Source organism: Schistosoma haematobium, chromosome 5 (genome assembly GCF_000699445.3).
Source record: "Schistosoma haematobium chromosome 5, whole genome shotgun sequence".
NCBI lineage: Eukaryota > Metazoa > Platyhelminthes > Trematoda > Strigeidida > Schistosomatidae > Schistosoma > Schistosoma haematobium.
This window is the reverse complement of record NC_067200.1, coordinates 18,974,820-19,001,160: the sequence shown is the minus strand read 5'-3', so window position 1 is coordinate 19,001,160 and position 26,341 is coordinate 18,974,820. Positions and strand designations below refer to the sequence as shown.

Here is a 26,341-nt window from a genome sequence, read left to right as displayed (position 1 = left end):
ATGATATTTGCATCAACAAAAATTCCGAAGGACAATGGAAGATGTGAGAACCAGGAGAGGAGCTGACGTAGCTTCAGATCACCACCTAGTTGTAGCCAATTTAAAACTGAAGCTAAAAAAGAACTGGACAAGTGGACAAACAGCACTACAAAGGTTCAATACAGCCTTCCTTCGAGATACTGACAAACTCAATAAATTCAAGATAGCTCTCAACAACAGATTCCAAGCCTTTCAAGATCTACTGAATGAAGAAGAAACTACCATGGAGGACAACTGGAAAGGCATCAAAGAAACATTGACTTCAACGTGTCAAGAGGTTCTGGGCCTAAAGAAACACCATCATAAGGAATGGATCTCTATAGAAACACTGGACAAGATTAAAGAAAGGAAGAACAAGAAGACAGCAATTAACAACAGCCAAACACGAGCAGAGAAAGTCCAAGCACAAGCTGAATACATAGAAGCAAACAAGCAAGTGAAGAGGAGCATTAGAGCCGACAGGAAGAAATACGTGGAAGAATTAGCAACGACGGCAGAAAAAGCTGCTAGAGAAGGAAATATGAAACAGCTCTACGATACAACGAAGAAACTATCAGGGAAATACAGTAAACCAGAGAGGCCGGTCAAAGACAAAGAAGGCAAGCCAATCACTGAAATTCAACAACAGCGAAACAGATGGGTAGAATACTTCGAGGAACTCCTGAATAGGCCAGCTCCAATGAATCCACCGAACATCGAAGTAGCACACACAGATCTTCCTATAGATGTCAACCCACCAACGACGGAGGAAATTAGAGTGGCCATCAGACAAATCAAGAGCGGGAAAGCAGCAGGACCCGACAACATACCAGCTGAAGCACTGAAATCAGACATCGAAGCAACCACAAGTATGCTTTATCTTCTATTCAAAAAGATTTGGGAGGAGGAACAAGTGCCGATGGACTGGAAAGAAGGACACCTCGTCAAGGTTCCAAAGAAAGGAGATCTGAGCAAATGTGGAAACTACAGAGGCATTACACTACTGTCAATACCAGGGAAAGTCTTCAACAGAGTGTTGCTGAACCGGATGAAGGATGCAGTAGATGCCCAACTTCGAGATCAACAAGCTGGATTCCGAAAGGATCGGTCGTGCAAAGACCAAATTGCAACACTACGGATCATCGTCGAACAATCAGTTGAGTGGAACTCGTCACTATACATCAACTTCATTGATTATGAAAAGGCATTTAACAGTGTAGATAGGAGGACATTATGGAAACTTCTTCGACACTACGGAGTTCCTGAGAAGATTGTCAATATTATCCGGAACTCATACGACGGACTACAGTGCAAAGTAGTGCATGGAGGACAGCTGACAGATGCATTCCAAGTAAGGACCGGAGTCAGACAAGGCTGTTTACTCTCTCCCTTCCTCTTTCTTCTGGTGGTCGACTGGATTATGAAGACCTCGACATCTGAAGGAAAACACGGGATACAATGGACAGCTCAGAACCAATTAGACGATCTGGACTTCGCAGATGACCTAGCCCTCCTATCACGTACACGTGAACAGATTCAGATAAAGACAGCCAATGTAGCAGCAGTCTCTGCATCAGTAGGCCTCAGTATACACAAAGGGAAAACCAAGGTCCTCAAATTCAAAGCGGAGAACAGCAATCCAATCACCCTTGATGGCGAAACTCTGGAAGATGTAGAATCCTTCACATATCTGGGAAGCACCATCGATGAACAAGGAGGTTCAGATGCAGACGTAAAGGCGAGGATTGGCAAAGCGAGGGCCGCATTCCTACAATTGAAGAACATATGGAACTCAAAACAACTTTCAACCAATATCAAAGTGACAATCTTCAATACGAACGTCAAGGCAATTCTACTGTATGGAGCTGAAACTTGGAGAACTACAACAACCACAATCAAGAAGGTACAAGTATTTATAAATAGCTGTCTACGCAAGATACTCAACATCCATTGGCCGGATACCATCAGCAATAGCCTTCTGTGGGAGAGAACAAACCAACTTCCAGCTGAAGAGGAAATTAGGAAAAGACGATGGAAATGGATAGGACATACATTACGCAAATCGTCAAACTGCATCACGAGGCAAGCTCTAACTTGGAATCCTGAAGGGAAGCGGAAAAGAGGAAGGCCAAAGAACACGTTACGTCGGATAATAGAAGCAGATATGAAAAGGATGAATTACAACTGGAAGGAGCTGGAAAGGATTGCCCAGGACAGGGTTGGATGGAGAATGCTGGTGAGCGACCTATGCTCCTTCACGAGGAGTAACAGGTGTAAGTAAGTAAGATCGCGGGTTTTGAACCTTCTTGCTGTGACCTCTGAGATTATTAGTGCTGGAGGGAGCAAAAAGACAAGACATATTAACACCTAACTCATATGTAAAGATACGATGTGCCAGTATGAGGTCACCTCGTTTTAAGTGCTCATCTTTCCTACACTCTGAACACGCTTAAGCGAGTTAGTATCCTTTATCAGACATCAGCTAGCTGCTTGGATACAGTACTCTAAGTGTGGTCTTACGCACGTGGGACATAAAATTCGAAACATTCCTCTGTCAAAGCATTTGAGTGCTCGGCGAAATGACCATAATGCGCGGAAACCTTTGGCACCAGCTGCGTCGCCAATAGCAGTTGTTTTCGAGTCATGATTTATTATTACTCCTAATTTTTTAAGTTCCTTAACGCGTTAAAGATATGTTCCACCAATAATATAATGGTAACTATCACTGTCCGATTCGCATGAGCACAGTCTTCCTAGAAATAACTTCCGGGCCCCAACCTCGAGCCCATCTAACTAATTCGTCTAAGTCAACTTGGAGATCAAAATGATCAACCTCAATTTTTATTGTTCTCCAGATTTTGACATCATCCGCCAATAATAATGTTGATGACTTAAGCAATAGCATTGATTCATTAACGTAGAGAAAGAACAGAAGAGGGCCTAAAATGGTGTCTTAGGGTATACCATCTTTGACCGACTTCCATTCGGATGGCGTGCGACTAGCCGTCACTCTCTGTCCGTGGTCACATAAGAAGTTTCCTATCCATTCCTGTACGCCACCTGTCATTCCGAATTTCTAGAGCGTCTGCATAAGACCTGAGTGTGAAATCTTGTCAAATGTGTTGCTAAAATCTATGAATATCACGTTGATAGACAGACAGTTATCTAGGGTTTCTGTCCAATCCTTTCTCACAATAATTAAGTTAGCCGAGCATGGACGCTTGTTGCGAAACCCATGTTGCTTGGAAGTAAAAAGATTGTGCGGATCTGCGTGACTATTTTTTCAGGTAACTTAACGACTATGCTGGTTAGACTGACTGACCAGTAGTCTCTGATCATCCTTAAATATAGGACTGTGGCGTCTTTCTACTCTCTAGGGAGTTGGAGGAGTTGCAGGGGCATGTTGAAGAGCGTCGCCAGCAGTCTTGAAAGAAGGTCCGCATGAGATGACTGTAGTCGTGGATGCTAATCGTTAGGGACCGGTACCTTACAATAGAAGAATAGTTTCCTCGGTCACATGTACAGACCCTGTGCTTGATATCTTGGTGTGATTGGGACAAGTATTTGTAGATTTCGCCAAAATACTTTGAAAAAGTCTCAGCTTTTCCCTGATCTGACTCAGATAGTAAATCTGAAGTTTTGTGTAACAGTAACAGCAGAATACCATCACTACGTTTTGTTCGCCGTTTAACATGCGGAACCAATCGTTTCGGACAACTACGGCTGTCATACACCAGCTGTCATCCGTAAATAGCAAGGGATTTAGCTATGGTTCTTTTACATATACTCCGCATTTTTGCATTCACGCTTAAATGATGCGTGTCCTGTCGATAGGAATATGTTCTAGAAGTGTTTCCTACTTTTCAACAGCTCCCGAGTTTCCTCAATAACCCATGGAGGGCAATATGTTAGATTACATGTTGGCCATGGGATAAACGGTGGTGTTGCGAACTAGAATGTGGACTTAAACTTATACCATTCATCTCCGATCGATCCATCCGCATTGACCGACCAGTCAGCCATTGCATTTCAATACTAGCGTCAGTTAGACATATCATCATTAAACCGAACTTGTCAGTAGGTGACTTAAAAGCTCCCATACCATTAAAACCTATGTATTTCGTGTAGTTAGAAAAGGTTTAATAGTGCACGTGAATTCGTGATGACCAAATTAGATTTTACGAAAAGATCCGGTCACCTTACGGGATACATAGTGCATTTCTCGGCTTATCAACACTATCCAACCTAGTCACTTTAACAACAAGAATTTCTGAAGATAAATGAATTTATTTTTCATCTCAAAAATATTATCTGTGTTTTCACCGACGTTGTCGCTAAGGCACTGATTAATAAGCTGCCACAGTACAATAGGTTGTGAGTATCCAGACCCAAATACACACTTTTATAAGCTGGTGCAAACAAGATGGTTTCTTTGCACTGACGCCTCGATGGTAAGGTACGTATCAGGCTTTTTGGATTTCGTTCGCCGATTGCGACGTTTAAAACCAAACTTTATATGTTATTACATAGATTTCAATTAATTGTTATCCATAACCAAAAGATTTTTATGGCACTAATGACGTCATTGGAAATAATAAGAACCATCTCATATTAACACGTCTTACTGCGTTTTGCGACTGCCGATACCACGTTATCAAGTGGTCGGTCTGTTGATTGTGGGGCGAAAATTGCAAAATTAGAATCCATAGAAGGAAAGAGGACAAATGTTGAAATAAACAATCTGATTGAACAAATAAATAAATGAAAATATCAGAACACGAAATAAATAGATCTCACAAGAAAACAGAACTTCACCTACATAAAACAAGAGACAAACTCAGCTGAGGAATTCAATATTAACAGCGACTTATTTGTAAAAAAGTGCGTAAAAGATGTCACAGAAGTTCAGTTCTTGACAACGCTGTTGTCCACAACGCCTATTGAGGTCAATATCATTAACGAAGGCTTACGAAACCGCTTATTTCAAGGGTTAATTTACCTCTACAGTTCACTTAGTTGTAATCTATCAACCGGTAAACGATGGCATATAGGTAATTCTTTTTCATATTAGAAGCATTTTGAGAAGTCCTAAAGCTGTATTTTGTTCACTTAATCCTACCCTATATATAACTGACTTAGGAACTTTCGAATGCAGTCATCAGTGAATCATTTGATTTGAGACATATTTGATTTATCCATCGCCTTGACTATCTTATAAAGTGTCGAGCGCAGATAAAACAACTTAGTTCCGAATAACTTTAAAACAGGATGGTCATCAATGATTAAACGTGTTAATCTCTCCTTACGATTGTGTAACTACTAGTTATAAATGTAGTTTTTGCGTTTTAAGTGAGAAACCTGAACTGTGGTTGGAAAAACGTCTCTCAAGACCTAGAGTAACTTAGTTAAGATGACCGAAATGTTGGACGTAATTCATCGATTAGACCATAGTTGTTGTTAACCGTCCTTCTTCCAGGTTGGTTGGTGCATTATACGCCGTATTTGGAGGCTTGTATAATCAGGGTGTAGTTCGTTATTAGTACTGTTGTAACAACATACATAATTTCGAAATTATGGATTTGTCATGATGTGACTACCTTTCGTGGAAGTTACATCATCGTCCACACTGACTCATTGTATCGTGACAACAATATAGCCCTTAGCACTTAGGAGGAACATATTTTGGCTGAGCATGGAATGATATATTTAATGTGGAAATTTATGGGTTACGCAAGAATGACCACCCCATGCCAACAGAGTGTATTGAATGTTCCCGCGTACACCATTGTTGACCTTCTCTTTGTGTTAGTTGTTGAATATAAAATTCTCCATCAATTATATGCTAGGCTACAAAGGTCATATAGTCAGGAACTAATGTCACCACAAGCTCATTTGTTGGAATGTGTTTGAGCACAATCTTATGAACTTGAAAAAATCCACGGGCCGGTTATAGAGATAAGCCATGTATAAAACAATTATTACGCGTATACCCAACTGACCTACAGTGGCAAAGGCCCTTCTTATCTTTGTAGAAAAGTCTTGTATGAGCCTGTCACAGTTTCGCATTCACTTTTGAAGGGACAGGAGGCTAAGTAGCCTGTGTTAATGGTGATCTCTCAGTTGATTTAACTTTCTTTTGAAAGGGACGACATATAGAACTTCAATCACATGTTGAATTAATGAATTCCATTCGTTCATGATTCTATGGGAAAGTTGATAATCATCTGACAAGTGATTTGTTCTAGGCTTGTGAACTTTTTTTAGAATATCCTTGTAAATTCTTTCTTTCGCAAGACAAGAAAAATGAGGACATATCATATGCAAATTTATCACTAAGCAGTTCGAAAACTGTAATCAATTCGCCTCTGGTTCTTCCATAAGACTATGGAAATAGGTTTAGTTTAATCAGTCGAGCATGATATTGGACCTTTGCTATTCAAGAAATCAGCCTAGTTGCGATTCTTTGAACCTTTTTCAACAGCTCACTGTCTTGTTCTGTGTATAGGGTAGCTGCTTGTATGCAGTGCTCGAGTTCACGACGCACAAATACGGTATGCAAAGTCTAAAAGGTTTTAGCATCAACATAGATAATAGCCCTAAGTATTAACCATATAGTTCTAAAACCTTTGGTGGCTATCACATGACAGTGTTTAGCAGGTTCTAAGTCTTAGCTAACGATGACTATCAAGTCATCCTGTGTCTGGGCAACAGGTAACTCAATGTTATTCATCATGTACGTATCTGTACCTTAGCGACCAATATACACCTCAATGCACTTGAAATTATTGGTCGGCAACTGCCAAGTTCGAGACCATTCAGTTGATTTCTCCAGGTCATTTTGAAGCCCTAAACTATCACCTTTACTTTTTATGTCTCCATATCTTGACATTGTTCGTACATAACAAAACCGACGGCCATAAGAAACTAGAAAATTCATTAACATACAAAATTGTCATAGCCTAAAGCCGCCAATCAGAAGCACCGAATTATCGATCGAACTAAGGACGCGTAAATTACGTGCGAGCAACTCAGAGTCCTGATTGGTCCTGCTTTCCACCTAGCCCAGTCAGTTAAGTCCAGAACACCAATCTCAGGCCCTGCAATATGAATCCTTGTATTTCAAACATACTCGATTGATATACCAATCAAACAAACCACAACGTAGCATAAAATAAAAAATAACATTTGTACAAAATTTGACCAAATGTGGCTATGAATGTGGGAGGTAGTGACTAATAGGTAGGGTATAATTCACGAATGGTAAAACGTATAATAACGGTTCATATGTCAAAATAAAGTTTATAATAGGAGGAACATAAATATGAATAGTTTAGTTATTTAACAATTATACGATAAAAATATACGCTAGTATTGGCCCATAAAATGATCCCAAAGTTATCATTCATTATGTTTATCAGGACTTAACACACCTCCCCTTTTTAAAGATCCGGTGTTGATATGTGGATTTTAAATTTTTCATGTCCTTTTTTTGGGGTGGGGAAGTATATTCTGCAAACAGCCGGAAACGAGCGATAACAAAAAACACAATTCAAGACGTATATTTGAGTATGGGTACGTTAGATCCCCAGAACTCATTTGAAAAGGATCTAATTTTGTAATTTTATTTAGAAAATTTGAATTTCTTTATTTTCGCGTCAAAGGCACTCTTGTCACCTTCATGTCGTATTTCACACTGGGAAATATCTTAAACGCTATTGGTCCGTTGGTATGCTATTTTGTGACACTCTCCAAGGACGGTTTTGTACTGTATATATGCGTTTTGAATTGCGTTTGTTGTTATCACTCGTTTCTGGCTGTTTGCAGAATATACTTCCCCATTCCAAGCTTGGACGTTTTATTCTAGTTAGCGGGGCTGGGACACATCAATAACTAGCTTACTGGTCTTTGGTCACCGAGTCTTGTTTCTCGATCGCAGATTAAGTGAACTCGTGATAGCTTCAACCCTAGCAAATTTGGCGACGGTGGCTTCGGAAACATGGATTCTTCCAAACATGAATTATTACTCGAGCAGCAGATAAAGCTTATTCATATGTTAGCAGGTACAAAGTTTACGCCAAATACTTAACCAAGCAGCTCTAATCCTACTACTATTGCACCATCACTTGATGGTATCGCTAACAGTATCTCCGAGTCTCATTACGATCCGGAATCCAATGTCACCTTTGATATGTGGTTTCGACGTTACGAAGACTTATTCAGATTTGACTTTGCTAATCAGGATGATGCTTAGAAGGTATACTTGCTGCTTCGAAAATCGGGTTCTAGTGAACTAGACAGGTATTGCAACCTAATTCTGTCTCTAAACCCACGCGGTCGCTCATTCTCGAACACTGTCCAGTGATTGAGCCAACAATTCGGAAACAACTCCTCACTATTCAATACGCGCTATCGATGTTTGAAGCTCACCATGAACGAAGATGCTGATTTTTTCACACATGTGGGTATCGTCAACCGAGAATGAGAACGCTTCCGATTGAAGTCACTTACTGAAGACCAATTTAAAGCCCTCGTTCTCATCAAAGAAGTTCATTGACATTAGAACACGTTTGCTAAGTAGATTGGACCAAGACCTAAAACTAACTCTTAATGATATTGCAAACGAATATCAACGTCTAATCAATCTACAGCGTGACACTACGATGGTCTAACGTGGTGGTTCGGATCGTACCGAAGTTCATGTAGTCCAACAACCACCCAACTCTCATAAATCTGCCTCAACGATATCTAGTTCAGGTCAACAGACAAAAACATATCCTCCTTCCCCATGCTGGCACTGCAGTGAATGGCATTTTGTTCGAAGCTTTCCACATAAACAACATCGGTGCAGGAAATGTAATGTGATGGGTCATAAAGATGGTTTTTGTCGAAAAAAAGCCGTGCAGCTCCAGAGGTGCCAGCGAGCCTACCCCTAGATTTAACACGAATTCGTTGAGTCTAATACTAAGCTGTAAGAACTCAACCCCAGTTGAGAGGAAATTTATTACCCTTAGTATTAATGGGCGCCCATTTAGATTGCGAATAGACAGTGCATCTGACGTAACAATTCTCTCACGAACATATTGGATCAGAATGGAGAGACCATGCACGGTGCCAACAACACACAAACCTCGAAATTCATGGGGTAATTATCTACGTTTGTTGGGACAACCGGATTGCAAAGTTTCTTTTCACGATCCGACGTTTACCGGGGTACCTTACATCACACCAGTTTATATTAATCTACTTGGTTTAAACTGGTTTGACCGACTACATTTAACTGACGTTCCGTTAAGCACCGTATGCCATCTAGTGAAACAACCTCATGAACCTGAAGTATATTCAAAAGAACTAATGGTGGAGTTTTCAACCATTTTCCAGCCTGTATTGGGTCAGCGAATTGCTATGAAAGCAACACTTCGGCTGAAACGTGGAGCTAAACCTGTCTTCCGTCCAAAGAGACCAGTGTTGTACGCAGCGTTATCGAAAGCTGACGAAGAACTCAACCGCCTTCAACTTCAGAGAGTTATTACACCTGTTTCTTATTCTGCACCTATTGTGGTTATTAAGAAGGTTAATGGCACAATCCGAATATGCGCAGATTTTTCCATAGGTCTTAACGCAGCTCTTGAACAGCACCATTGCCCACTGCCAGTCACTTCAGATGTTTATGATGTTAAATGGTGATAAGTTCTTTGCAAGGCTGGATCTCGCTGATGCCTATCTACTAGTGGAAGTGGCTGAGGATTCAAGAGAGTTACTTACCACAAATACTCAGCGCGGCTTTTTTCAGTACAATCGCCTACCATTCGGTGTTAAAACAGCCCCATCTATTTTTCAGCAGCTAATCGATACCATTCTATCGGGTATTCCGGGGGTCGCAACTTATCTCGATGATATCTTAATTGTTGCCACATCGTTATAACAGCTTCGAGAACGCACGACAGCTGCACTACAACGCGTAAGCGATGACGGATTCCGATTACGCCAAGAAAAATTCCGGCTTTTCTTGAAGTCAGTTGAATACTTAGGATTCATCTTTGATACCACAGGTCGCGGACCAGATCCTGAGGACATTCGAGCTATAAAACTGATGCCGACTCCCACTAATATTTCTGGGCTACGATCATTCCTGGGATTAATTAGTTACTATCCAGCTTCAGTTCCGTCGATGCATGACATACGCGCTCCGCTAAATCATCTTATGAATAAGAATACCAGCCGGAACTGGACAAAAGAATGTGAAGCTGCATTATGCTAGCTGAAAACAGTCATAAGCTCTGAACTATTACTGACGCACTACGATCCGTCCATGCCTGTCATTGTCGCCGCAGACGCTTCAGCTTTTGGACTTGTGTTTTCAGTACGCCGTTTCCACAAATTCTTGTACGGTCGAAGATTTACTCTTCTCATTGATCACGAGCCTCTTCTCACAACTTTCGGTTCGAAATCTAGTGTTCCAACCCATTCTGCAAACCGTCTCCAGCGATGGGCTTTGATACTTTCGGATTATGATTTTGACATTCAGTACGGGCGCGCTCAACAGTTTGGTCAGGCTAATGCCTTGTCACGACTTGTCAGCGAACACCATACGGCCGGTGAAGATGCAGTTATTGCCTCCCTAATGACAGACGACCACGTGCAATGTAACCTAACATCCGCTATTCGTGCTTTGCCAGTCTCAGCAGCTGAAACACAATCTGAATCCAAGAACGACTCCATCACAAAGGAAGCGATGAAATATGTCAGCAAGCGGCCAAGTGTAACGCGAAAGTACTGCCGGTCCCATGGCCACAGTCTGAGTATCCCTGGTCCAGGATACATGTCGATTTCGTATATCAGGACCTACCAAAAATGAACAAAGATGAACACGAGATAACTGGAAAAATATGTATCCAACATTTGTCATGATGTAACTGCCTAGTCTATAAGAGCTTATGCGAAAGGCACATCATTGCCTACTCTGACTCATCGTATCAAAATAATCACTAATATATAACGGAGGACACAATAAGACTGAAGATAGAACGATATATTTGATATAAATAAAGGTGACGAGTTACATTGAAACGACCAAGTTTGCAAGGCTGAATCATGCCATCCGATTGAATTGAATTAATTCTTCCCGGCTTCTTCATTGTTGGTCTTCTCTCCGCGTCAAATGTTGAACATATATTTTCCCAGTTATCTCGTGTTTAGCTTCAAGGAGTGTGTAATTAAAACCCAACGTCACTCTACTACTCTCCCACCAGAATCAACGTGACGTCGGTTCGATACCATATCGAGTGGGACTGTTGAGCGCCGAAGTTTACCAAAAGAACAATAAGAATCGTCCGGGTATCGATAAGCTGAAAAATAAGTCAAAAGGAAAACGGCAACAACTGATCGAAAAATATGTGTAATAATTTCAAAAATTTTGATTTTATTATTAAAACGCAAAAAATGGAAATCTAAGTGAAGATTGCTTAGGAGTTGAACAGAGTGGGATTATAATAATTAGGAATGACTTCGGGATGAGATATACTTAACAGCTTTATACTACAACATGCAACTATGAAAAAGTCTGTTGTTTACAGGCGAAGTACATTAGATTCAAAAAATTATTCAGCATTTCTTAGTTCAAATTATCTTTGCCACAGATTTATAAATATTGTAAGATCCATTTTGAATGCTTTGTGTGTTTGTGAAAATCCCTCCATGTATACACTTGCACTTTGTTCCTATTGATCCCCTTAGTTGTACATTGTTAGTTTTTTGATTACATTTGAATCGTTAATATTTGCATTTTATCATAGCTTTTATTTTATTACGCCTTCACTAAGTTTTTGTGCTTCTTCCCGAACTGTATCTGCGTTGTTTTATTTGACGCTTGTTCTTGGCAGCAGCCATATTGATTCGCTCCTCCTTTTGTATGTGATCTATCCAGTCAGGATAGAGTAGCGTTCACTGTTGTAACTGGTAATTTTCCCACATCTTTTGTTAACTTTATTTAATGTTATTTAGATTTTATTGATAGAACAATTATTGGTTGAATAGCCGGGTGGTAATATTTGTTTAGGTAACGATTTACATATAAATTTATGGTGAATTATAGAACCGCTATTTACCCGATTACTTGTTTTGATTTTGACGGGCAAAGGCGCGTGTCTAACGTACCTGGAAGGCTATTCAGCAGTCCAAACCATAGATTGGATCTTACAAATATCGCTAGGCTAACTTAAACAGCTTCTTATGGAAAGTTTATAACTCGTCATATTTCTAACTGAAGTCCTATAAGTCATCCCAACTTCAAAAATATTTTACATCTTGGCCAAGTTTTTCTTGTTTTTTCTGTTCCTCATCAACCTACACGTTAACCTAGCTTATAAATGTATTTTACTATATCATCTTTGCCGTTTAAATTTAACAACAACCCGTACTCATGTTGAGGCTGAACTAGGAAGCTTTTTATCCACACTAATAAACTTCCTCTGACCCCGATATTACTTAAAATATGTAGCAGTCGTTTGTGAGAAACTTTGTCAAAAACTTTGCTAAAGTCAATGTATGCTACTTCTCTAGGTAACCTGTGATCTTTTAATGAGCACCAAATTTCACAGGCTACTAATAAGTCAGTGAGACAAGAATAACTCGTTCTAAAACCATACTGCTTTCTAGAAAGAACCTGGTTTCCGAAGAGATACTTTAATAATTTATGGATAGTCTTTTCTAAAATGTTAACAGCCACGCTGGTTAAGCTTAGGGGTCCATAGTTCTCAGGTTTCATACGTTTTGTGAATGTGGAACTTACTACGGCGTTCCTCCAGTCTTTCGGTAATGGATGGGTTAAAGATAGACTGTAACTTATGCTTAATGAAATCGCGACGAAATTTGAAAGTTCCTCTGGTAACCTAGGATGCAATTCATTGAATCCCAGTAGATGAAGGAGGAGATGACACAAGTATTCAGTGTTTGACAACGCTTCTACCAGCAACACCTAATATAATTCGTAACCACCAAGAGAAATCAAAAGACAGAGTCGAGGAGATCGGAAGAGTGTATTTGGTGATTACAAATATATCGGAATTCTCTGATCTAATCTGGCTAGCGATTGCGGTTGATGTTGAGCACGGCGTTGCCACACGTGATCTGGTGCGGATGCCTGACCGAGCGCCTTCAGCTAGATGAGTCCACTAAAACATATGGTCAGCATCCAATGTCGAAAACTTACAGGGCTATTTATTTTGGGGATTTATTCACCGCTACAGATCACTCCCCCCCCTAGTGGGTTAGTGATGACCCTAAGACGTGGCCAGCCAGAAGTTTAAACCCAGCGAGTTTGTCGTTGGTAAACACTCTTCTGATAGCTTGCAAGGATTAGCAGCGTCTGGTCGTCTTTCCTTACTATATGGGACCGAGGTACAACATAGTAAAAAAAGAAAAAGTATGATGAAAATTTCGACTCCTCATAAACGTTTTCGTTCTTTTCCAGCCGGCCTGGAAAAGAAAATGTAAGTGCATGTCGAAATACACTCGTATGTGCGTAAAAACAAAATGTCGGCGAAAAAATTGGAATCTTAACTAATTTACACGTAATATCGATAGAAAAAAAATTTGTTTTTTTGTTTTGTATTTTTTGGAATAAAAAATAAAAATATATAAGCATATTAAAATTGTATTTTTTTAAAAAAAATATATATATCGTAAAAAGAAAGATCGAGATAATATTAAATATCTAGTAGTGCCTTACGTGCAATAGTCGTTTAAATGCTCTGGAAATCTAACTCTTCTTCCAGAACGCGTCGTTTAAAGTTTGTTTTCAGATACATTCGGAGTATCATCGCCAGTGTTGGTTGTCGGTTGAGGAATTATGAGTGGAGTCGTGTCGTTCGATTGTACCGTAGGAGAATCGACGTAGATAGGATTTCCTTCTAAATACGCTGCTTTGAGGCGATCGATGCTGATGCTACCGTTGGTTCCGTTCTTATCGATTATATAGTACTTCGGTTGGCGTTGAAGAACTTTGAAAGGTCCTTCGTATGCTGATTCGAAAGATCGTCGATGCGAGTCTCGACGAACGAAAACGTGTGTACTATATCGTATGTCAGGTTGAACGAAAACATCGGTGGATTGTGGTCGAGTGGAAGCAAGTTTAACTGAACGCATTGCGATTGTAAGCCTGTTCGTGTAGGAGGTTAGATCTATGTTCATTGAAGAGGACGAAGGATCCACAAATTCTCCTGGAAGTCGAAGTGTCGTTCCATAAACGAGTTGAGTCGCAGTGTATCCAATGTCAGCTTTCACTGCATTGCGGATACCTAGTAAGACGAGTGGAAGAGCGTCGGTCCACTGTGAAACGTTTGCAGCTGATAGTGAAGCTTTTAGTTGTCGGTGAAAGCGTTCTACCAACCCGTTTGCTTGTGGATGGTAGGCAGTCGTCCGGAAGCGAGTGGTTCCTAGTAGTGTGGTCAGACGACGGAAAAGTTCAAATTCAAACTGACGTCCGCGGTCTATAGTGATGGTTGAAGGGCAGTCGAAGTTTGCTACCCATCGTTCGACGAATGTGCGGGCCACTGTTTCAGCAGTGATGTCCTTGATAGGTACTGCTTCTGGCCATCGAGTGAAACGGTCTACGCAGGTTAAGAGGTAAGAGTATCCATTTGAATCTGGTAAAGGTCCTACCAAATCCAGATGAACATGATCGAAACGAGCATCGGGAGTTTTAAACGAGCCTAAGGGACATTTATTGTGTCTGATAACCTTGAATTTTTGGCAGCTTACACAGGAGCGTGCCCACTCCCTCACGTCTTTATTCATGCCAGGCCAGCAAAACCGTTCTGCTATGAGCTTGATGGTTGCACGAACACCTGGATGAGAAAGTTTGTGCAATGTATTGAAGACATTGCGTCGATAATGTTTCGGCACGATTGGGCGATCCCTACCTGTAGATGTGTCACAAAGTAAGGTTTCCTTACCTGTTCCCATCTGTTTGATGCGTAGTTTAAGGGTTGTGGACGATAACTCGTGCTGAAGATCAGTGTCTTCTTTTTGAAGCTGGGCGAGCTTAAGAAGGTCGATTCCTTGGAAACTGTTCAAGGAAGTTATTCGAGACAAGGCGTCTGCGACTAAATTGTTTGCTCCAGAAACGTGTCGAATGTCCGAAGTAAACTGCGAAATGTAGTCCAGTTGTCGAGACTCACGGGGAGAGTACTTGTCTGAAGTAGAGCTTAGAAAGAAGGTGAGTGGTTTATGGTCAGTGAAAAGAGTGAATTCACGACCTTCAATGTAGTGTTGAAAATGTCGTACAGCACAATACATAGCTAGGAGTTCCCTACCGAATGTGTTGTACCTCGATTCAGTGTCTAGCAACCGTCTAGAGAAAAATGCTAAGGGTTGCCATGAGTTGTTAACCCATTGTTGTAAGACTCCTCCGATTGCCGAGTCGGATGCGTCTACTGCGATACTAATGGGTGCTTCGGTGTCCTGATGTGCGAGCATTGTTGCTTTAGCGATCAGTTCCTTACCTGTGGAGAATGCTTTTCGTGCGGTGTCGTCCAAATTAATGGATTTCGCATTTCCACGAAGTTGGTCGGTCAGAGGTTTCATAAGTAATGCGCATTTCGGTATGAAACGTCTATAGAAACTTACGAGGCCGTTAAACGTTTGTAATTGCTTGACGGTGGTCGGTTCTGGGTAATCCAGAATGGCCGCCACTTTGGTTCTAAGGGGTCGGATACCTTGAGCATCTATAGTGTGTCCTAGGAAGTTTAATGAGTCGGTTCCGAATTGGCATTTCTGAACGTTTACAGTTATGCCATGTTTTTGTAACCGTTCGAAAACAAGATCCAGATGCTTGAGATGTGTTTCTCTGTTCGGACTTGCAATTAGACAGTCGTCAACATACGCGTGTACGAAGTTGAGACCTCGAAAAACGTCGTCTATGAATCTTTGGAATGTTTGAGCAGCGTTCCTTAGACCGAAAGGCATTCGCAAAAATTCATAGAGTCCGAAGGGAGTAATGATGGAGGTTTTCGGAATGTCGTCAGTAGCCATAGGGATTTGGTTATACGCTTTAACCAAGTCGATTTTCGAAAAGACAGTTGTACCTTTCAAGGTAGCTGTCAAATCGTGAATGTGGGGCAACGGGTAACGATCGGGAATAGTTTTCGCGTTCAATCGCCAATAGTCACCAGTTGGACGCCAATCGTTGCTGTCCTTTTTAGGGACCATGTGCAACGGAGATGCATATGGGCTACTTGACGGTCGTATGATTCCTAAGTCTATCATATGGTCGAACTCGTTTTTCGCCAACCTCAGCTTTTCAGGAGCTAGTCGGCGTGCTTTAGAAAATACAGGTGGTCCTGTAGTCGTGATGTGATGTGTAACGTTGCTGGTTACACATGGTAATCTCGGTTGCGTTTGTTGTATCTCAGGATACTTGTCGAGTAGTGGCTGATAGAGTGGGTCTATCCTATGCTTAATTGTGACTGGGGATAATCTACAGCCGGAAGAAGAAGTTACGCAAACGGATAAATTAGTGTTTCCGTCTACTAGCCTCCGTTTGCGCGTGTCGATGATCAGATTATGGTGTTGTAGAAGATCCATACCAATGATTGGCATAGATACATCTGCAACAACGAAAATCCAGTGGATGGGTTTGCGTAAACCCACGTTAAGGTAGACGTACCTTTTGCCATATGTAGCGATCGGTTTTCCGTTTGCCGCCTGTAAGTTTAGAGGCGATTCGTTAAGCCGGTCCTTAGGATTCGCTGGGAGAACGCTAACTTCTGCGCCAGTGTCGACGAGGTAGCGAACTCTCGTTGTCACATCTGTGACGTATAACAGACGGCTGTGTTTGCCGGCTACGGTTGCCGTTAACGCGTGCCGGCTTGGAAGTTTCCCGAATTGTTTTTCGAATCAGTCGGCTTCGTGTTGGGAAAATTGCAGGGTTTTCTGCAATTTCTGGAAAACTTTCCATACTGGTTATGATACCAGCACCAGTCGGGGTTATCTGTCTCTCGTGGTCTAGAGACAGATCGCTTACGAGAAATGCTTCTACGTGGTGTGCGCGATCTCCTACGGTCGGTACGAAGACTAAGATAACGCGTGAGTGTGTGACATAAGTCGGTTATATCATTTTGAGTCGTTTGAGGTTTTTCTTTGACTGAAAATACCTCGGTAGTAGGTTTCGTAATTTCTAGAATACGGTCGGCAGATTCAGCTAGCTCGTCTAGGGAGTTGTTCTGGAACGAGGCCAGAACTGCTTGCACCTGTTGGGGGAGTTTTGACAAAAAGAGTTGTTTGAATAGACCTTCGTCGAAAGTTCTTGGGCCTATAACCTCTCTCATCCGTTGCAACATGTCTGTCGCAGAACCGTGTTGCAGGTTGATGTTATTGAAGAGTTGATCTAACCTTTGTCGATCGGTTAGGTCTCCTCGTTTGAGAATCGAGCGTTTTAAGATTTCGTAAGGTTCGGAAACATCACTAGTAAACATACTAGGTGTTACGTACCTATTGAATTCGCGCGGTAGTGCCTTGACTACTGCGAGGAATTGTGCACGTGTGTCGATCACGCCGTGCTCGGAGAAGTCGGCTTCTGCGTAGCAAAACCAGGCTTCGATGTTGTCGGGCCAGAAAGGCATCAGTTGGAACGAAGGTGGGGACAAGGTCTTAAGCTTGAGTACTTTAGGTGTCTGTTCAGTCATGATGAAATATGAAGTACGATAGTGAACGAGGGGAAAATATATATATATATATATCCAAGACGGAATACGAAAAAAAAATCACAATGTTTAAAAAAAATAAAAAATAAGGCAATGATATATAAAAATCTCAAAAAGGAACAGACTCACAGTTGCAATAAGGTGTACCAGATCACGACGGTCTCACCAATGATGATGTCACAGGTATTCAGTGTTTGACAACGCTTCTACCAGTAACACCTTCTAATATATTTCGTTCCCACCCAGAGAAATCAAAAGACAGAGTCGAGGAGATCGGAAGAGTGTATTTGGTGATTACAAATATATCGGAATTCTCTGATCTAATCTGGCTAGCGATTGCGGTTGATGTTGAGCACGGCGTTGCCACACGTGATCTGGTGCGGATGCCTGACCGAGCGCCTTCAGCTAGATGAGTCCACTAAAACATATGGTCAGCATCCAATGTCGAAAACCTACAGAGCTATTTATTTTGGGGACTTATTCACCGCTACAAAGGTTAGAAGCGTCACCGTTGTTGTTAGTAAGGCCATTGGCACCTAGGAGTTGGCAAACTCGAGTTTTGGCTTGTCGAAAGGTGGCTTAGTTACGGAATAAGCGTTTCGTATTCGCATAAAATCTATCGATTAGTTTTACCTGACACTAAAGCTTGTCTTCTCTCATTGTTCTTGTGCTAATGTTTCTCATTTGTTTGCATTGCTTGTATGCGCTGCTGTTACCAGTGCGTTTGTATAACACACACCAGTGCCTTTTGAGGCTTAGAAAACGAAGAGTGCTGTTCTTGATGACTGTAGGTTTCTTGTGGATTTTGTGGACCGTTTGTGGAACAGACTACCTTGTAGCACATAAGGTCGTGTGCAGTAAGCAATCCTAATGAGCATCTACATCAAGTTGAGGGTGTACTTCCAAGTCCACCTGCAGTGGATTGTCCTAAAAATCTGAAACCTCCAAAATGGTTTATTGGTTATGTAAATGAAATTTTGCCTGAAAAATGTTTCTTTTATTCTAGTTGCAACCACTTGAAGCGTGCTAACAAAATCTTGGAAATTGAGGATTGTACAAAGCTTATATGTTGTGTTTGTTGAAATAGCCAGGTAAGCAAACGTGTCATTGCTACGTACAACTATGAAGTTATCCGTTGCCATCGTTGTTGTTTCCCTTGTTTTGGCTGCGTCAGAAGTCACTGAAGAAGATGATGTGCTTGTATTAAATAAAAAGAACTTTGATGATGTCATCAAGAACAATAAGTTTGTTTTGGTTGAGTTCTGTGAGTTGGTACACTTCATTTGATTGATTTATTTAGATGCTCCTTGGTGTGGTCACTGTAAGGCTCTTGCCCCAGAGTACAGTGCAGCAGCCAAAAAGTTAAAGGACAAAGGTTCACTAGTCAAACTTGCTAAAGTGGATGCTACTGTCGAAGACGAACTTGCGTTCAAACATGCTGTCAAGGGATATCCGACTTTAAAGTTCTTCCGAAACGAACAACCCATTGACTTTGGAGGCGAAAGAGACTCTGACGCAATTGTAAACTGGTGCTTGAGAAAATCCAAACCTCCCGTGGAGTATATTGAGTCATTAGATAGTTGTAAGCAATTTATCGACAAGGCTACCATTGCAATATTGGGTTTTATCAAGGTAATTAAACGGTTGTTGAGCTTACTTTTCAGGATACGGACTCCTTGGATTTGGCAGATTTCGAAAAAGTGGCCGACGAGTTAGATGATGCTGATTTTGCAATAGCTAACTCCAGTGATATTTTGACTGAGTATGGTATCACCCAGACACCAAAAATTGTTTTGTTTAAAAATGTAAGTTCATATTTAACTGCTTGTCATTTACAGTTCGACGACAATCGTGTTGAATATACGGGAGAAACACTGGGAAATTTAAAGCATTTCGTACAGGTGGAAAGTGTCCCTCTTGTGTCAGAATTCTCTCAGAAGACCGCTGGAATTGTATTTGGAAGTCCAATTCAAAAACACATCGTCTTCTTTCTCTCAAAATCAACAGACCACTCGGATCTCGTTGGTAAGCTGACGGAAGTTGCAAGACAATTCAAAGGCAAGGTAATTATTTGTAGGGATCATCTGGTGAATCCTTCATAGCCATGCTGATAATGTTTTACATAACCTTTCGTTGTATTAGGAAATGTATTCCTTATCAAGTGTTTCCTTCATCTAGACGCAATGTCAAACTTTGAGGCGTAAAGGCTTTTGTTATCTAGTGTTTTAATGTTCCAACCCAGCAACACCGACCCGTGATACCTAATAATGTCTCTAAATTGCAGTGTCGAATCACATTAATTTGAAAATCTTCTTACTTAAGCAGGTGCATATAGGGAAAGGCGCTTCTAAATTAGGTAAACATTTCGCACAAATTAATATTTAATTAGTGATTCTCAGTCTGTCATTACTTACTTAGTTCTGGCGGTAGTTATAACCCCATTAATTTTAGCAGTAATAAAGTTATGATCATCCACGTCTCCCATGCAATTTATCGTCGTATGTACAGAATCATAAATAGTACATATTTCCGAAACCTTAATAAAGTTTTATGCTCTGGGATAGTCTTCAAATCATAAGTGTTCTTAATTTCAGGATGGTCCAGACCATACATTCTATTTAGTTACTTTATCACGAGTGTCTTAATATAATTAGTGATGGCATTATTCACAGTCTTAATACATTTTGACATTGTTAACGCATTTCACACTAGTAATCTTGCTTAGTGTATATAGAGTACTGTCGGGTGATTCAGCAGTAAACAAATATACCCAGGCTAAACTTTTCTAGTATATGTGATTATCTATCATATGATGGTCTACCAACAAGTTTGATAAAGACAACTCATTTTTCAAGACATTGCATGATCAAGAACTTATTTCCTGAAATGTTCAAAGGTTGCTAGGAAGACAGGCTCCTGACTGCTTTTAGGAAATTATTGATACCGATTATCTGGGGAGTGACATTTTTTCAGGAATGCAAAATTCACTACGAAGAAACATGGACTGTTCAACTTAACTACAAGTAAGGCATGGCACTTGCAGATTCGTCATTCAATGATATGTACCAGTCAGAAATAAGCTAATTATTCGTTATCACGAAGTGCCCTTCAGTGGAGTCTAAGGGTAGATGATGAGTATTCAATTACCAGTACTACAAAAAAATGCTTTTTAATGGTTAGTGTGTCAATGCATACGTTTTTCTCATATTTTTTAAATTCAGATTCTTTATTTGAACCGACCACAAAGTATAATTATATTTTGTCTTCACGCTTCTTTTTGTCACTACACTCGTGCTTTAGGATCAGCCCGTTCAGTAATGAGAAGTTATTACGTCTCTGTCCCTCCTATAGCTAATGAAGTTTACATAGTCCCCTTTTAAAAGCATCCAAGAATTCTTAAATATGAACGTGTATTGTTTTTCTTTTTACTTTCTAGCTCCATGTGGTATACGTCGACGTTGATGTCGAAAACAACTTACGTGTGTTGGAATTTTTCGGGCTTTCGAAAAATGATGTCCCAACTTACCGAATTATCGAACTTGGTGAAGAAACAACTAAGTATAAACCAGATACTAACGATTACTCTGTTTCCGCAATGTCTGATTTCGTTCAAAGAACAATCGATGGGAAAGTCAAGCCTTTCCTTATGAGTGAAGAAATACCATCAGACCAAACAGGTGCTGTTAAAGTTCTTGTTGGGAAAAATTATAACGATGTAGTTAAAGATAAATCAAAAGACGTGTTCGTCAAACTGTGTAAGTACTTCATTTCAGTAGATATGTTGTGAACTCATTCACCAGTTTAATCACTATTTTGTTTAAAATCTTGACATTTACTAAATGATGTATTTTTTCAATTTACTTGATTATAAGTTCTTGAAATAACTTCACGTGCTTCGGTGTCAACCTTTGTGTTAAAAACCCAATAAATACCATTCATTGAACTCGAGTCACATCTTTAGGTTTCTTGTCTTTCACTATATCTTTCAATTTTACGTGTTTTCCGGTCGAAGTAAATAAACTGAAATAATATGTAAGAAAATAGCGCATGTCTTTAAAATATTATACTTTAGCAGTGTATAAAACATCTGTTTAACGACTAAAAGGATTTTTTAATAACTTTGGAAACTTTTAGATGCTCCTTGGTGTGGCCATTGCAAGGCTCTTGCTCCGGTTTGGGATGAATTGGGTGAGACTTTCAAAAACTCAGATACGGTGATCGCAAAAATGGATGCTACAGTTAATGAAGTTGAAGATCTTAAAGTTACCAGTTTTCCAACTCTGAAGTTTTACCCCAAGAACTCGGATGAGGTACGTAAATATTGACCTTAATAATCATTCAACAAAATATCATTTTCAAGGCCAGTGTCGAATGACTTTTTTCCATTGCATTTCTTCGTTAAGCCTTAATGTCATAGGTGATGAATCGAAAGCTGCAAACAGTTCTGTTACCTGAGGTATCGTGTTGCACTGTGATCATTTCTGGCAAATATCTTGTTCTATTCTGGATAATAGTTCTGATGTATTCACTACATACTTGCATTCTGTTTTTTTCAGTTGGTAGTTTTAAGATTTCGATTAGTTTTTTCCTCAAAACATTTCTTCGTTGTGTTCAGTGGATATACTGAAACACTCCTCTGCATAAATGAATCTTCGATACTGTCCAGAACGATGATGAGAGGTCCTCAATTCAACTATCTAGCTCGGAAAATTCACTAGCATCAAAAGGAGCCACCTGGACTTCGAATCTTCATTTCAAAATGTTAATGTTATCGAACTATGGATTTTTGTTTCAAGAATCATGACGCTCAAATCTGTATCCGATAGCCAGTTACTTCATAGATTACCACTAAGTCACCTTATCACGGGGAAACCTAGTTTTTCAAAACTTATAAATACTTAATTAACTTTTATGTTTTCATAGCTCGAACGAACTAAAAATTACTTCTCATTTTGAAATTTATAGGTTATCGATTACACAGGTGATAGATCTTTTGAAGCCCTGAAAAAGTTCGTAGAGTCTGGTGGTAAATCCAGTGAAGCAACTAAACAAGAAGATCAAATAAAGGATGAACTCTGAAGCTGCTTCTCAAATGGCTTTATTTTGCTTTTGTCCTCATATCCCTTTGCTCTAAAGATCTGTTTTTTTTTTTCATGTATGTTCAAAAAGCAATGAGCTTTAGTTTCATTTGTCCATTACCTAGTTGTTTGTAGGCACATATTCGTTCATGAAGTGCCCTTTGACAGTGCATTTCTGTGAAAATGTTCCCCAAGTTTTTTTTTGTACCATCTTAATTGTTTTTCTTTTTAAGCATTTTTGAATTCTGCTAAATTAAACTTGTTGTATTTATTTGTAAATTCAACTTGTATAGTAAACATGGAAGGATTTATGCTACATTTAATCTTTAGATATTGCAAATGCTACATTAGCTTTTACTAAATAGCATAATTAAGGTGTATTCGTCGGGATTGACATTTCAGATGGATTGTAAAGTCTTTTATTATAGGTGCTAATACTCATTCCTCTAAAATCAGTAAATTGATATCTCTTTTAAAAGAATACTCGCTTCATTGGTCATTCAACCAATATTTTTGAGTAGTTTCCAATTTCCTAGACGGTTAGAATTTGTTTATGTTCCTTTCCTTGTATCATTGGTGGGACAACAGAATCCTTAATTGAATTAATTTGTGTTCCACTCAGGTTGATATTGCTCAGTCGCACATAAAATGAGTGATGTGCATCGTAATATTTAAAACTAAAGACATTTGATAGCACTGTGACTCGTAAGTATTTGTACATGCTGTTAGGTTTGAAGATAATGAATTTTTGCGCATAAGTTGTTCATATATTAGATGGATGCTTTCCGTAGAAGTATTTGGTAGGTTTGCTTTTTAGTATCAGCTTCCAAAGACCAAGGCATCAAGTAACTTGATGTATCTCACTGATGACATATGCCAGGATCTCACGCCCACTGAGGCTAAGTTCAAAATACAGGCTTCTAGGTATTGAGTGATATTAGTTAGTATCTTTGTGCGAAGAATAAGATGAATACTGTTCGGGATGTTTACGGTTAACATCAGATCCGTAGAAACTTATTGTTCAAGGTTTCAGATGACACGGTATAATTAGAGGTGATAGATGCACAGGAATCCGAAGTATCATTTATAGTGTTAATTGTGAAATTAATGTATAATCATTCTTGTAAATGGAGCGAAAGGGAGTGTAAACTCATGACTTCAGAAAATGGAGGGTCAATACGATGTATTACGCCACTGCAATTAATTTAGAACATAAACGCAGGGCGAAGTAAACAGCTCAAATGCAACGTAGAATGTTTTGGAGGTTCAACAAGGTACTCCAGCCTTGGGAGCAATTTCGTCCGAATACAGGTCTGGTTCCGTCTCTTGCATATACACAACTGCTATCCGTCCTCAGGAAATTCAAATAGGCTCTCGACAGTCAAGTTCCTTCTCATTGACATCTCCAAATGACCGTCATTGCATTTCCTTGAAGGCATGCTCATCAAAAGACCCAAGCGAAGTCGGTGTTTCATAAATATGTTTGTTTCCCACCCTTGTAATATTTATTACCCTTTAATCTGACTCAGTCACGATTTAAAAAATCCCTGGTAATATGATTTGGAGTATATGTTGTCCCTTTTCCAACCAGTCAGTACTATTGGTTAAGATTGTGAGTCGCTGATGGGAATCTGGGAAATGAATGAACCTAGGTGCGCTTTTTTTTCTTTATAGGAATTTATGGAGTTTAAATTATTAATGCAGTAATACCAAGATCCCTACCCCAGTTACAAAGAATTTCGGTCTATGTTGGTGAACGTGCAGTTTTCCTACGATAGCAACGTAATTTTAGTGTTGTTTCGGTTTTAAAGTGATCCTAATGTGATATCTGCTATCCAGCTTATTTTTTGGTAAGAACAAACAACCGTATTATTCCTTCATTGTGCTGGGCCTATTTAAATAGTCCAAACTAATTGCTGTACATGCCTTCGTGTTACTAAGTATGTAGGGTTTGGACGTTGTCAATGATGTTCAGCCACTATATATATAAACTGGTAGTAAGGAATATATCCATGAAGAAGATACCATTCACAGTATTATAAATAAATCGTATCTGAAACAATCGAGAATTTCTACCAAATATCACTACAGATCTTGCTAATCAGTCAGAGGCTCAGTGACACGAGTTGGTCGGTAGATTCATCGTAGTTTGTTAACAAAGTCAATATTACAATGTTAAGCCTTAGCTCGAGATCTTATTTGTTTGAACACAAATATTGGTACAAGGGGTCACCAGATACGTAATAATGAGGATAGAAAGAGAAAAAAATGTAAGGTGCGTGTAAAAAGAACAATAACGACCACAAATTAGTGTAAGGTAGTGTAATAATAATAATGGGGGAAATGGAAAGGTACAACCAGAAGAAATCTTTCAGTTAAGGAACTTACAACCACTTCTTATGAAGAAAGTAAGAGGAGGTTACAGCAGGATCGCCACTGGCTTCTATTCTAAGCCATATCTGATAACGTCTTTAGCCACTGTGTTGCACCATCTCTCGGACCCCAGTCAGGGAGTCGTGAAGGACCAACACAAGCCAGTCCTTTACAGCTTTCTTTCATGCCACGAAACCATATCATATACTGACCACATCTCCGCATTTTCCAACCAGTCCCAGAGTCGGCAAGTAATGCACGACGAGGAATTCTCTGGGACGACATTCGTAGAACATGTCCAAGCCACCGAAGTCAGTGTTTCAAGATGGTGACACCAATTGCATTATCGTCTTTGTGCCCGAAAACACGATGCCGAACCTCTGCATTACCAACATGGTGGTGCCACTGGATGTCAGCAATCCTTCGGAGACAACGATGATCAAACACAGAGTCGTCTAACGTCCTCAACTCGGAGAGGCCAGGTTTCACAAGCATAGAGCAAAACTGCTCTCACGGACGCGTTGTAGATCCGACCTTTTACAGCCAGACTGACATCACGAAGGCGCCAAAGATGGCCCAGATTGGCATAGGCCGCTCTGTCTTTCACTATACATGAATCGATCTCATCACTCACACCCCCACCAGCTCTTATGCAGCTACCCAGATACACGAACTTCTCGACTACTTCTATCTGCTCACTACTCAGGGTGAGTACAGGATCAGGGTCCTGCCAGTCTTGTAAAAGTGCTATGCTCTTAGAAGGTGCGAAGCACATACCATACCTACGGACACTGATTGCGGATTGCATATCTTGGGGATTATCGCACAGTAAGACAATATCATCCGTATACTAAATGTCGAGAAGTCTTTCTCCCGGTGATAGATCCACCCATATTTTATAAGTGGTGTGTGATCTTACTTAATACAATAAATTGGTTTACATTATCTGAGCCTTCATTCATTACAGTGCTACATGAACAACGTGTTAATGACTTGGATTTTTCATGTTCTCATCAATATGCGTTAGTATTGTTAATAAAAATTTGTAATAACTGATTTTTATATTTATCAATTTATGAATTGTACTTTTGAGATGGTAGATTTGTAGCTTATGTGAATGATTTTGATTAAGTTTTATTGCCTGAGCTGGATGGTCGTGCTGATGATGTCATT

General features: G+C 40.0%; 2 protein-coding genes across 4 annotated transcripts; both read left to right on the top strand.

Moving 5' to 3' along the window:
- Positions 1 to 8,019: 8,019 nt before the first annotated feature.
- On the top strand, positions 8,020 to 13,015 carry MS3_00000728 (uncharacterized protein). The gene has a single exon (XM_051208385.1). The coding sequence runs from the start codon at positions 8,893 to 8,895 to the stop codon at positions 9,700 to 9,702; it is 810 nt and encodes a 269-aa protein (XP_051065100.1). The 5' UTR covers positions 8,020 to 8,892; the 3' UTR covers positions 9,703 to 13,015.
- A 5,706-nt stretch (positions 13,016 to 18,721) lies between these two features.
- On the top strand, positions 18,722 to 26,142 carry P4HB_1 (Protein disulfide-isomerase). Of its 3 annotated transcripts, XM_051217673.1 has the most exons (7): positions 18,722 to 18,981; positions 19,018 to 19,349; positions 19,382 to 19,522; positions 19,556 to 19,780; positions 21,154 to 21,472; positions 21,852 to 22,027; positions 22,683 to 26,142. In XM_051217673.1, exons 1-7 carry the CDS (start codon positions 18,840 to 18,842, stop codon positions 22,794 to 22,796), a joined length of 1,449 nt encoding a protein of 482 aa, XP_051065098.1. In that variant the 5' UTR covers positions 18,722 to 18,839; the 3' UTR covers positions 22,797 to 26,142. The 3 variants fall into 3 exon arrangements, with proteins under 3 accessions (XP_051065098.1, XP_051065099.1, XP_035586403.2); XM_051217674.1 differs by having other exon boundaries at positions 19,018 to 19,522; positions 22,683 to 23,255; XM_035729594.2 differs by having other exon boundaries at positions 19,382 to 19,780; positions 22,683 to 23,074.
- The last annotated feature ends 199 nt before the right edge of the window (positions 26,143 to 26,341 follow it).

Excerpts from the sequence above, each read along its gene's own strand:
- P4HB_1 (XM_035729594.2), top strand. The coding sequence starts at position 18,840 with ATGAAGTTATCCGTTGCCATCGTTGTTGTTTCCCTTGTTTTGGCTGCG. Across the intron at positions 18,982-19,017 it reads GTTTGTTTTGGTTGAGTTCT|ATGCTCCTTGGTGTGGTCAC; the intron begins GTGAGTTGGTAC and ends TGATTTATTTAG. Across the intron at positions 19,350-19,381 it reads CAATATTGGGTTTTATCAAG|GATACGGACTCCTTGGATTT; the intron begins GTAATTAAACGG and ends CTTACTTTTCAG.
- MS3_00000728 (XM_051208385.1), top strand. The coding sequence starts at position 8,893 with ATGGTTTTTGTCGAAAAAAAGCCGTGCAGCTCCAGAGGTGCCAGCGAG.